General features: G+C 42.4%; 1 protein-coding gene across 2 annotated transcripts; it reads left to right on the forward strand.

Moving 5' to 3' along the window:
• Window positions 1–108: 108 nt before the first annotated feature.
• zbtb33 (zinc finger and BTB domain containing 33) lies at window positions 109–12,648 on the forward strand. 2 transcript variants are annotated; one of them, XM_008123595.3, is made up of 2 exons: window positions 109–224; window positions 5,178–12,648. In XM_008123595.3, the coding sequence occupies exons 1-2, from the start codon at window positions 182–184 to the stop codon at window positions 7,232–7,234; spliced, it is 2,100 nt and encodes a 699-aa protein (XP_008121802.2). In that variant the 5' UTR covers window positions 109–181; the 3' UTR covers window positions 7,235–12,648. The 2 variants fall into 2 exon arrangements, with proteins under 2 accessions (XP_008121802.2, XP_008121804.2); XM_008123597.3 differs by lacking the exon at window positions 109–224 and adding an exon at window positions 3,476–3,788.

The raw sequence follows: 12,648 nt of genomic DNA on the forward strand, positions 1-12,648 counted from the left end.
GACGTCACTTCCGGCCTTGTGCTCGTTCGCTCTTATTTCTCCCTATCTCCAGGTGCAACACGAATCTCCCTCCGCCGGAGCCTCCAACGGGTGCATCCCTTATTAGCGCCCGTGCAGCTAGCGGGCCGCTCCTTAACGTTCCGTGCGGCCGTCCCTTTGTGAAAAAGCGGGAAGCGCGAGGATGGATCCCGGCGCCATGAAGGAGGCGGGGAGCGAGGCTCCGGGTGAGAGAACCTTTCCCTAGCTTCCTTTGGATGCATCTGCACCGTGGAATGAATCTAGTTCGATGCCGCTTTAACTGCTAGGGCTCAATCCTGCGGGGGTCCTGGGATTTGTAGCCTGTTCAGGCCTCGGGCCCCTTCCCATCTGCACCGCCATAGACAGTCCAGATGATCTGCTTTGAACTGGGTTATCTGGCAGTGTAGACTCATATAATCCAGTCCAAAGAAGATAATCTGGATTGTCTGCTTTGATAATCGGGATTGTATGGCCGTGTAGAAGGGGTCTCTCTTGATTCCGTAGCATCGAGCCAGGACAATTCAAGTGGTGTCAAACTGCATTAATTCTTCAGTGTAGATTCATTTGTTCATTTGTCACAGCCTCATTTGTTTTATGATCTGTTTTATTGCTATGTTTTTGTCTGTTGCCTGGTCTTGGCCCCATGTAAACCGCCCCGAGTTCTTTCAGGGAGATGTGGCGGGGTTTAAAAATAAAATTATTATTATTATTATTATTATTATTATTATTATTATGACACAGCAAACAAGATAGATATGCTGGATTTCATATCACAAAACCACAAGTCGAACACTTCCCAAGTGTCTAGGACTGTGTGATGTATTTTTGGATGATGTGTGCAGAACCCAGTTGGGTGGCCTTTTGCAGTTGGCAGATCGTAATTTTGTCAATGTCTATTGTTTCCAAATGCCGGCTGAGATCTTTTGGCACAGCACCCAATGTGCCCATCACCACCGGGACCACCTGCACTGGTTTCTGCCAGAGTCTTTGAAGTTCAATTATTCATTAATTAATTCTATTATTATTATTATTATTATTATTATTATTATTATTATTGATGCCCAGTTTCTGACACTGTAAGCTTTTCATCAAAGGTGCCTTCTACACTGCCATATAATCCAGATTATCAGAGCAGATAATCCACATTAACTGCTTGGAACTGGATGATATGAGTCTACACTGCCATACAATCCAGTTCAAAGCAGATACTCTCGATTCTTTGCTTTTATCATCTGGATTATATGGCACTGTAGAAGGGGCTTCATATAATACAATTCATAGCAGACCATTTGGATTATATGGCACTGTAAAAGGGGCCTCATATAATCCAGTTCAAAGCAGATACTCTGGATTAAACCAGTACAGGTGGTCCCGGTGGTGATGGGCACACTGGGTGCTGTGCCAAAAGATCTCAGCCGGCATTTGGAAACAATAGACATTGACAAAATCACCATCTGCCAACTGCAAAAGGCCACCCTACTGGGATCTGCACACATCATCAGAAAATACATCACACCATCCTAGACACTTGGGAAGTGTTCGACTTGTGGTTTTGCGAAACGAAATCCAGCATCTCTATCTTGTTTGCTGTGCCATACAACGTTGTTGTGTTGATAATAATAATAACTTTATTTTTATACCCCGCCCCATCTCCCCAAAAGGACTCGGGGCGGCTTACATGGGGCCTTGCCCGATAAAACAATCAAATATCAAAACACAGCAATAAAACAGTTATCCAATAAAAACATCAGCAGTTATCCAATAAAAACATATAGCAGTGTAGAAGGGGCATCATATAATCCAGTTCAAATAAGATAATGTGGATTTTATATGTCAAAGTACAAGCAAGTGTTGTCTTGCTTTTGTTATTATTTCCCCCAAAATCTGGTGTGATGTAGGCTGGATTTACACTGCCAAATAATTCAGATTATCAAATCAGATAATCCAGTTCATCTGATTTGAACAGGATTATATGAGTCTACACTCTGATGAGGCTAATAGAGGAGTTGTGGACCAAAACACTGGAGGATCAGTGAAGCTCAGGCCCCTTCCACACAGCTGAATAAAATCCCACAATATCGATTTTGAACTGGAATATGTGGCAGTGTGGACTCAGATAACCCAGTTCAAAACCGATATTGTGGGATTTTCTGCCTTGATATTCTGGGTTATATGGCTGTGTGGATGGCACTGGATTAGTCATACTCTTCTTGAATTAATTCATAAAGTCTTGGGAATAATAAAAGGTGCAAAAAAAAGATCTACAGATACCTCACACTGCATTATTGGAAGGCCTATGCAAACTTCCTACAGGGTTCTTGCAGTGTGTATTCGAGTTGTTGATTCTTTTTGAGTTGTTAATGCTCTTTCAGGGAAAGCTGGGAAAGTACAAGAGCAATTGTTGCCATTTCAGATGAATGGGCTGCTGATTCCATATGAAAGGGAAATGGCAATTGCTGTCATTTCAGGCTGATAGGTCTTTAGCTGCCTAACTCAACATGCTATTCTAATTTTACATACATACATATATATAAAATATACAATAATTTATAAATATATAATATATTGTATATACTTATAATATTGATAATAATATTATTATAATGTAATACAATATTATATTAATTTATAATATAATATTAATTATATATTAAATGTAATATTACTAATAATATTAGCATAAAATTATATAGTACAATATAGTAATTTAATTGCTTATATTGTGCTGTGCTAATAATATATTGTATGTACATTTGATTTGTAAGCCGCTCTGAGTCCCCTTTGGGGTGAGAAGAGCGGCATATAAATGCAGCAAATAAATAAATAAATGTATCATGTATTATCATGCATTTATTATTATTATTCACGTATTATGTTAATATTATTATTATTAATAACATAATACATTAATAATAATAATACATGCATAATACATAATACATAACTAACAATAAATAAATATATATTATTATTAATAATACTATTAATATATATTTATTTATTCATTTATTTATTGTTAGTTATGTATTATGTATTATGCATTTATTATTATTATTAATGTATTGTTATTATTATTAATAATAATATATTATTATATATTTATTATTCATCCATTTATTATTATTTATGTATTATGTATCATCATGCATTTATTATTAATATTCATGTATTATGTTGTTATTATTATTATTATTATTGACACAACGACGTTGTATGACACAGCAAACAAGATAGATATGCTGGATTTCGTATCACAAAATCACAAGTAGTAGTAGTAGTAGTAGTAGTAGTTATTATTATTATTATTATTATTATTATTATTATTATTATTATTATTATTATTATTATTATTATTATTATTATTATTATTATTATTATTGGAGAAGAGGCTTCCAGTCCTTTCCCGGGCCCTGGCTGCACGTGGCTCGCCTTTCCAGCTGCCGGGTGGTTCATCCAAGGCGGAAAAGCCCGAACCCGGCAGCCGGAAAGCCCCGAAGCGCCTTCGCTTGCTTGAGCGGCTTCCGAAGCCTCCCGATCATTGATTTTCCGGAAGCAACCGAGCGCCTTCCCCCCCTCCGCCGTCTCCGGAGGTTGCCGAGCGCGTCCCGGGAAGGGCTGAGCGCCCGTGTAGCCTCCTCCCCCGCCCCTCAAGGGAGGGCGAAGGCTTCCGGAGACTGCCGAGCGGCGTCCGAGCGTGCGAAGGGACGCGGCGGCGTCGGGCCTGGTCGTTTTCGGGCGGAAAGGAAGGAAGAAAGGGAGGAAAGCGAGAGGTAGGGCGGGCCTCCGAAGGGGGGGTCCCGGGGGTCCCATCCCCGCCTTCCTTTGTTCCAGGAGCCCCCCCCCCCCCACGCCCTCCCCTTTTGTGACCCCAGCTGTCAATCAAGCCTCCCCTCCCGCCCCCTTTCCTCCATGTTTTCCTCTCTTTGAATCAACCCCTTCCAGTTCAAGGCAGGCAACCCGGATTATATGGTAGTGTAGACTCAGATCATCCAGTTCAAGGTGGATAATCTGGATTATATGGCAGTGTAGATTCATATCGCCAAATTCATGGCAGGTAATCTGGATTATATAGCAGTGCAGACTCATATCATCCAGTTCAAGGAAACTAATCTGGATTATATGGAAGTGTAGATTCATATAATTCAGTTCAAGGCAGGCAACCCGGATTATATGGTAGTGTAGACTCAGATCATCCAGTTCAAGGAGGATAATCTGGGTTATATGGCAGTGTAGACTCATATTATCCAGTTCAAAGCAGGCAATCTGGATTATATGGCAGTGTAGACTCTTATAATCTAGTTCAAAGCAAATAATCAGGATTATATGGCAGTGTAGACTCATATTGTCCAGTTCAAGGCACGTAGTCTGGATTATATGGTAGTGTAAACTCAGGGCCTTTCTACACTGTCATATGAACTGGATTACTAACTCAGATCATCCACATTATCTGCTTTGATCTGGGTTATATGAGTCTGCACTGCCATCTCATCCAGTTCAAAGCAGATCATCTGTATTACATGGCATTGTAGACCCAGGGCCCTTCTACTCTGCCATATAATCCAGATTATCAAAGCAGATTATCCATATGCTGTGCTTTGAACTAGATTATATGAGTCTACACTGTCATCCCATCCAGTTCAAAGCTGATCATCTGGGTTTTTATTCAGCAGTCAAAGGGATCTCATAATAATAATAATAATCCAGCATGTCTATCTTGTTTGCTGTGTCATACAATAAAATAATAATAATAATAAGTTTATTTGTATCCCGCCACCATCTCCCCCGGAGGGGACTCGGGCTGGCTCACAGAAATATCAGATGCAAAACAATAACAATGTATCGTAGCAAATGAGGTGAATCCGATAAACAATAACATGTACCAGTTATAATATTTAAACATTGACCAGAAAATGACACATACTTACTAAAAAACATAGAATTAAAAACAGTGAGGTTCAATGACAGATTAACAAAGTGCACATTATAAGTTGCGATAAATAATAATAAAGTATAATATGATCCGGTTCAAAGCAGGCAGTGTGGACGATCTGCTTTAATACTCTAGATTTTATAGCCGTGTTGATCTATTTTAAGGCCCTTCAAGATGAACCGTTCTATCGTAGGGAGAATAAATTGGACGTGCTTCTTTGTTGTTATAGGTATGGAGACCAGAAAGCTAATTACCGCAACAGACAACCAGTACTCTGGTATGCTCTTAAAGGCCTTGGACGAGCAGCGTGGCCATGGACTTTTCTGTGACGTCACCGTCATTGTGGAGGACCGGAAATTCCGAGCCCACCGAAACGTCCTCTCGGCCTCAAGCACTTACTTCCAGCAGCTCTTCTCGGTGGCCGGGCAAGTGGTGGAGCTGAACTTTGTCAGGGCGGAGATTTTTGCGGAGATCCTCAACTACATCTACAGCTCCAAAATAGTCCGAGTGAGGTCGGACTTGCTTGATGAGTTGATCAAATCGGGGCAGCTGCTGGGGGTCAAGTTTCTGGCCGACCTGGGGGCCCCTCTGCAGCAGGTGAAGAACATGTCCGGCGGGATGGGGCCCGGCGCTTCGGACATCCCCAACCCGGATGCAAACAGCCTCGAAGCGCAGAACCCTCCGGCCCAGCCCAAGACGCGGAATCTCATCGATGAGAGACCGGTGATAATGGAGACGTTTTCTCTGTGCGACAAGGAGTGCGACAACACGAAAATCACCATTAGCGATTCCGACGATGATGACGACGACGTCATTTTCTGTTCGGAGCTCGTGGCACCAAAGGAGCCCAAAGCGGCGACCCCAGGCCAGGCTTGCTCAAGCTCAGTGGGGGCCTCTGAGCAAACAAATTGTAGCAACAACACCTCTCCTCAATCTGTTGCGGCTTCGAGGCTGGACTCCTCCGCCGTTCAGCCAAACCCAAGCGAAAGCCAAGCACCGGCTGAACCGTCTGCGCCTTCTGCTCCGAAGGCAGCAGCTCCTAACATCCTGACATCGCCGGATGTTAGTTCGTCGCACGAAATAGAGGTGTCTCCTATCCCTGAGGAGAATCAGCCGCCGTGCCACAATGATTCTTTGACAGACATGGAAACCAACGCCGTTGACGAGGAGGAAGATGAGGACGAGGATGTGGAAGATGACGACGACATCCTTGGCGCGTCCAGCCCGGGCTCGGCGAGCAGTAGCTCCTTGGTCCAGCAGCCCACTACTCCCAAGCCTACTATTGCTGCTGCTGCTACTACTAGTACTACTACTGATGTTACTACTGCTGCTGTTGTGTCTACGACCGAGAACACGGGGCTTCAGAAGACGCAAGCGACCTCCCTCCTGCAGAAGCCGGTCCCACAATCGAACGAGTTCAACATAAAGATTTCGAACGTTATTTCTGCGAGTAAAAAGGAGGCTCCGCCGGGCGTTGGACCGAAGCACATAACCGAAGGCCAGAAGACGATCACTTTGGACACAGCCACGGAGATTGACAGCTTGTCGACGGGTTGCAAGGTGTACGCGAACATCGGCGAAGACACCTACGACGTGGTCATTCCGGTGAAGGACGAGGCCGACGGGGAGGTCCGGCTGGACGACGTGCCCAGGACGTCGGGGGACGATGCCACCGACAGGAAGCGGCTGAAGGTCAAGCACGACGACCATTATGAACTCATCATGGACGGGAAAGTTTATTATATCTGTATCGTGTGCAGGAGGTCCTACGTTTGCCTGACCAGTTTGCGGAGACATTTTAACGTCCACTCCTGGGAGAAGAAATACCCCTGCCGCTACTGCGAGAAGGTTTTCCCTCTCGCCGAGTACCGCACCAAGCACGAGATCCACCACACCGGGGAGAGAAGGTACCAGTGCTTGGCGTGCGGTCAGTGCTTCATCAACTATCAGGTCATGGCGACACACCTGCGGTCCGTGCACAGCCAGGATCCTTCCGGGGAGTCCAAGCACTATCGCCTGCACCCGTGTCGCTCTCTGCAGATCCGAAATTACGCATATATTTCAGGTAGTTCTAGCAATAATATTCCGATGGCGAATGACAATGCTCTCGTTTATCCCGTTGCTCCTGCAAAAGATGCTTCTTCTCAGGAACCGGCCCCGAACCCTCCGACAAAGCCAATGACATGGGATGATATCTTTGTTCCGCAGGGGAACGAATCCCTCTTTAAACAAAACCCATCCGACGGCAGTACTGAGTTTGAGTTTGTGATACCCGAATCTTATTGAAACGATCAGAAATGGAAATGTGTCTTTTTAAAATATACATAAAAAAGCAAAGTTAAAAAAAAATATCCCCACAACTCCTTAAATGGGCTGCTCGGAAAAAAAAGTTGTAGAACATCTCATGTTATGTAACAAAGTCTGTGTGTTTTATACCTAGCCAGCAAAAAGGTAGTGTTTTAAAAGTAGAATACCTGTGATGTTTTGGGTGACCTTGTGAAAGATGCTTGGACGGAAGGGAAACACCTTTATTTGAGTACAGGCAAAGTTGTTTAGGAAATTACACACTCGGAGCACTTAGCTCATCGGTATCAATCCGGATCTGGAACGTTTTTGTTTGGAAAAGCATTGTTTCTTCCCAACCACAACAAAATGTAGAATAATGGGAATATTGCCACCTGAAACACTTACTATGTATTCCCTTCTTTCATATTAGCACTTTAAAGCAGAAAGTCCTTTCATCATTAAGGCTTGAGACTGCAAAAGGGCAGTCGGGATAGGTTTTTAAAAAATATAAATCAATACGGTATTTGGGTTGCTGTGAATTTTCCGGGCTGTATGGCCATGTTCCAGAAGCATTCTTTCCAGACGTTTCACCCACATCTATGGTAGGCATCTTCAGAGATTGTGGGGTCTGTTGGAAACTAGGCAAGAGGGGTTTATTATATATCTGTGGGAGAAAGTTGCAATTAGTCACCTTGATTAGCATTGGATAGCCTTGCAGCTGCAAGCCTGGCTGCTTCCTACTTGGGGAAATCCTTTGTTAGCTGGTCCTGATTGTTTCCTGTCTGGAATTCCCCTGTTTTCAGAGTGTTGTTCTTTATTTACTGACCTGATTTTAGTTTTTAAAAAAAATACTGGTAGCCAGATTTTGTTCATTTTCATGGTTTCCTCCTTAATGTTGAAATTGTGGATTTCAATGGAATATGAAACAATCAGGGCCAGCTAACAGCAACAGAGGATTCCCCCAGGCTGGAAGCAGCCAGGTCTTGAAGCTGCAAGGCATTTCAATGCCAATCAGAGTGATTAATTGCAACATTCACACCTGCCTCGAACAGACAAGAGTTCTTTCTCCCACCCTGGACATTATTCCAGATATATAAATTCCACTTGCCTAGTTTCCAATATACCTCTGAGGTTGCCTGCCATAGAAACATCAGGAGAGAATGCTTCTGGAACAAGGCCATACAGCTCAGAAAACTCACAGCAACCCAGTGATTCTGGCCACGAAAGCCTTCGACAACACAATAAGGTAGCTTAGCTCAGTGCGGGTCCAACAGTCTTATTCACAAATCCCATTATTTTTTGGGGAACGCACCCTAATTCCATTTTTTTCTGCCTAAAAACACTCAAGGTGAATGTGAGCCATCCTGGGGAAGAAGTGAGATCCTCTGAATGGGGGGAACTCGGAAGTTTTATTTATATTTGGTCTTGAAATTTATCCGGTGGCTGGACCATCTTTTGACGTTCTGTCAGTCGAAAGTCCAAGTGATGCTGATGGAAGAACAACCTTTTGTTTTTTCTGATACTGAGGAATTATGTTGGACCTTCTTTTCTACTGAAAATACCTTGATGTCTTGGATTAAGTAGCTGTTTTGCCTTTTTTTTCTTGTTGCTTCTTATGGGGAAAAGTGGTGACAGATAGAGTTGTGCAGGTTCTTAAGGACATAGAAGCTGCTTCAGAAATGATGTTTTTGGTTTCAGAACCTATTTCAGGAATCAAGTTCACACACTTGAACATCTTTTGGTCAGTTTATGGCATCCACATTTCATTCCTTCGGTGGTCTGCTTCCCTTGCAGATTGATACACATGTTATATAATGTTTGGGTAAAAGCACGAGCAAGAAATACTCACCCTGAACATTCAATTATCATGTAGTCTTGTTGCTTTGTCAAGTATTCCCAATTGTGTAAGTTATAATACAGGGAATATTGAAGCAAACCCTCTAAGGACTCTCACGATTAGATCACATCAGTGGCATGTAATTACATTTTTTCCCCATATTTTGGGAATATTTTTAGTTTTCATTGCTGTTTTCCCAAGTAAGCCTCTGTTTCATATTGAAAAGAATAATCCCTGGACCTTTTTAAAAGTCAGTTCAAAAGTCAATGTTTTGTTGGAGTAAACGACTGATCTGTATCAAGCCGTGGGAATCAGTGCGTGTAATAACAAGACGAAGAAAAATGACGTGATGTTGATGTAAAACACAGCTCTTCTTGTTCTTTAGGCCGAGACTAAACTTGTTTAGAGGTGGAGTTTATGAAAGTAGTTTTGTAAACCATGTTTTGAAACGGGCACTTCGTATTTAAGTGCATGGTTGGTGATTTTATTTTGGTCATGCAGTCGGGTACAAGAGGCATCCTTCACTCACGTTTTAGGAGTTTGGATCTTTACAAAAAGAACATTGGATTGAAAAAGCTGCTTTGTGCACAATGGAAACTTGCCTCTTATTGTGATCCGTGATACCTTTTGAGATGTTAAACCAGTGCCTATTGAGACTGAATATTGCAAAGGAAGGCTGGAAGATTAGGGTTCGGAGCGGTGCAGTTTTGCACTTCCCATTCCTCTCAGGTTCCTCGTTTTGCTGAGGAAGATAGCTTCCCATATCCAAAGTTGGAAGAGTTCATATAAAGTGCATGTTTTTATGTTTTCATGAAATCCTTGCTTCCAAAATATTCTGGGGCTGGAAAGAAGCTGGGTCCCCTTTGCATCCCGCCATTGCAAACCCATTGCGTGCTGTTCCTTTTTATTATGAGGATTTCTCCAAACCATAATAATGTCAAGCTCACCTTTCCATAGATATGAAAATATTGCCTCCTGGAAGACCATATTCTCAGGATGCTGCTCTGACTAAAATGTACTTTGGAGAGAAATGTTGCTTATTGCAATTTTTGCAAATTTGCACCAACCCAGAACTCAAGTGTGTTCTGCAGCGTTCGTTTTGGTATCCATTGCAGTCCTTCCACCTGGAAGAACTTCTTTCCTGCTTGTAATGCTCTTTTTTTGTGCTGGTTTCCTTCATATTGGGAGAGAAAAGCCTCTTTTGCGACTGCAGACTAAAGGGATTACAGTCCAGAATGGTCTCACTTCATATTGTATCACGTTTGCAAACAGCGCTTATAGTCCTAAAGCCAACGTCTTGGGGAAGGAGTCTTGTTCAACTTCTCTTTAATTCCTTTCTTTTTAAAGAATTCACATCACGGCATTCCATTGTATGGCTATAAAACACAACAAAACCCCGATGCATTGCGTATTTATTTCCTATCGAAGCATATTAACAAAAAAGATGCAAAGGTGGTTTTGTAGCTCAGTGGGTTTTACTGAGCTGTATTTTTTTGGAGGAGGAGGAGGAAAAAGAAATCCAAACAGTACTGTAATGTATATATATATAACTTGTACAGTCTTTTCCTTAACCTACGTTTTTGGGAATTGTGTTTCCTTTTAACTAATACTTGACCTATAGTTCTTAGAGCTTTGTATGGCGAAAATAAAACAAGCTTTTAATTCTACCAAAGTGACGTTGGTTATTTTGAGAAACAAATGGTGCCTCTTCTGCTTGGGATTTTATCAGATATGGATCTGGCTTATAGTCTTGCACATATGCATCTTCTGCCTTCTGTAAAGAGGCAATTACTCTGAGTGGTAAACAAGACTCTGTTCTAATATGTATACGCATTGAAGCGTATAGGGGTGATTGCGTGGTGCTAAGACACCCAAGCCTTGGAACAATTTTTTTAAAAGTAACTTGCAGCATTTTTGTCATAGTTCTTACTGTTTGCTTTCTGTGCTTCTTGTTTATTCTTAAAATGAAAAGCACACGTCTTTGTTTTAGATAGATTAGGAATCATTTGATTTTCTCTGCAATAGGCAGTAAGAGCACCTAAAGCTTCAGAGAGCTTCTGGGCGGTGATGGCATGATCATCAGCATAGATGAAACTCTCTGTACCTTCTAGTAATAGGCAGTAAGAGCACCCAAAGCTTCAGAGAGCTTCTGGGCAGTGATGGCATGATCATCAGCATAGATGAAACTCTCTGTACCTTCTAGTAATAGGCAGTAAGAGCACCCAAAGCTTCAGAGAGCTTCTGTTTAACCGTTTCAAAGGCCTGTGCTTGAGCGGTGATGGCACAATCATCAGCATACACCTGTTCTTAATAAGGAAAGCATACCTCTGCATTTTAGATGGGTGAGGAATCAGCTCGTTTTCCTTGTAATAGGCAGTAAGAGCACCTCAAGCTTCAGAGAGCTTCTGTTCAGCCATTTCAAAGCTCTGCTTGGGCGTGATGGCATGATCGTCAGCATAGATCTGTTCTTAAGAAGGAAAGCATATGTCTGTTTTAGATGGATTAGGAATCGGCTGGTTTTCCCTGTAATAGGTAGTAAGAGCACCTAAAGCTTCAGAGAGCTTCTGTTCAACCTTTTCAAAGCTCCCTACTTGGGTGGTGATGGCATGACCGTCAGCGTAGATGAAATTCTCTGTACCTTCTGGCAGTGGCTGATCATTTGTGTAAATGTTAAATGTTGATGGAATAAGCACACTCCCCTGAGGCAGGCTGTTCTGTTTTCGCCATCTGCTTTTCTGACCCTGGAACTCAACAAAAAAGCTGCTTTGCAGCAGATTTCCTATGAAGCAGATGAAATGGGTGAATTGTGAGTATTTTAACACAGAGATGCAAACTGATTACACAAACCTTTGGGGGTGATTGCGCCGTGCCCAGAAACCCAAGCCTCTGAACAAAATCGTCACCGCTTTTATTTTGATTTTATAAATTATATCCAGAAGGTGCGTGAATTGTACGTATATATTACATTCCCAGCAGAAATGGATTTCAGGATGGATACAGTGCATATGACTCTTATTTACATGTAGAATTCATCGATATACGCCTACCGAGTCGCGGTCCCTGAGACTATTGGGAGGCCGGGCTATCATTTGGGAAGAAAAAACACGGAACGGATTCCTATGTCTTATATGTAAGAGAATTAAAAGCCATGAAAGGATAATACAACGTCGGAAATGAAGAAGAATTTTAACCAATATAACCTTAACCAGTATATTAATGGGAAGTGTGGGCTTGCTTTTGGCTGATGAGAGAGTCAAGTTAATTCTCTCTCTCTCTTTGCTATGTGAATGGCTGTGGCATGAGTGGAGCATAATAATAATAATAATGGAGTGAATGGTGAGAACTGGGAAAAAGCCTTGACAGGCCGGATGTGGCCCATAGACCTTAGTCTGAGGATATTTCTTATAGATTATGAACCACAGCTCTCCTGACGATTGGCTATGCTGACTCTGATAGCTGGGAGTTGCAGTTCATTAAGATCCCACTCTTGTCCTCAGGGCCGGCCCAAGGTAACTTTCAAGTGTAGGCGAACAGAATTTTGGCCCCCCCCCCCCAAACCAATCACTGAAAAATAAAA

This window comes from Anolis carolinensis, unplaced genomic scaffold, assembly GCF_035594765.1.
Source record: "Anolis carolinensis isolate JA03-04 unplaced genomic scaffold, rAnoCar3.1.pri scaffold_12, whole genome shotgun sequence".
In the NCBI taxonomy this organism is placed as follows: Eukaryota; Metazoa; Chordata; class Lepidosauria; order Squamata; family Dactyloidae; genus Anolis; species Anolis carolinensis.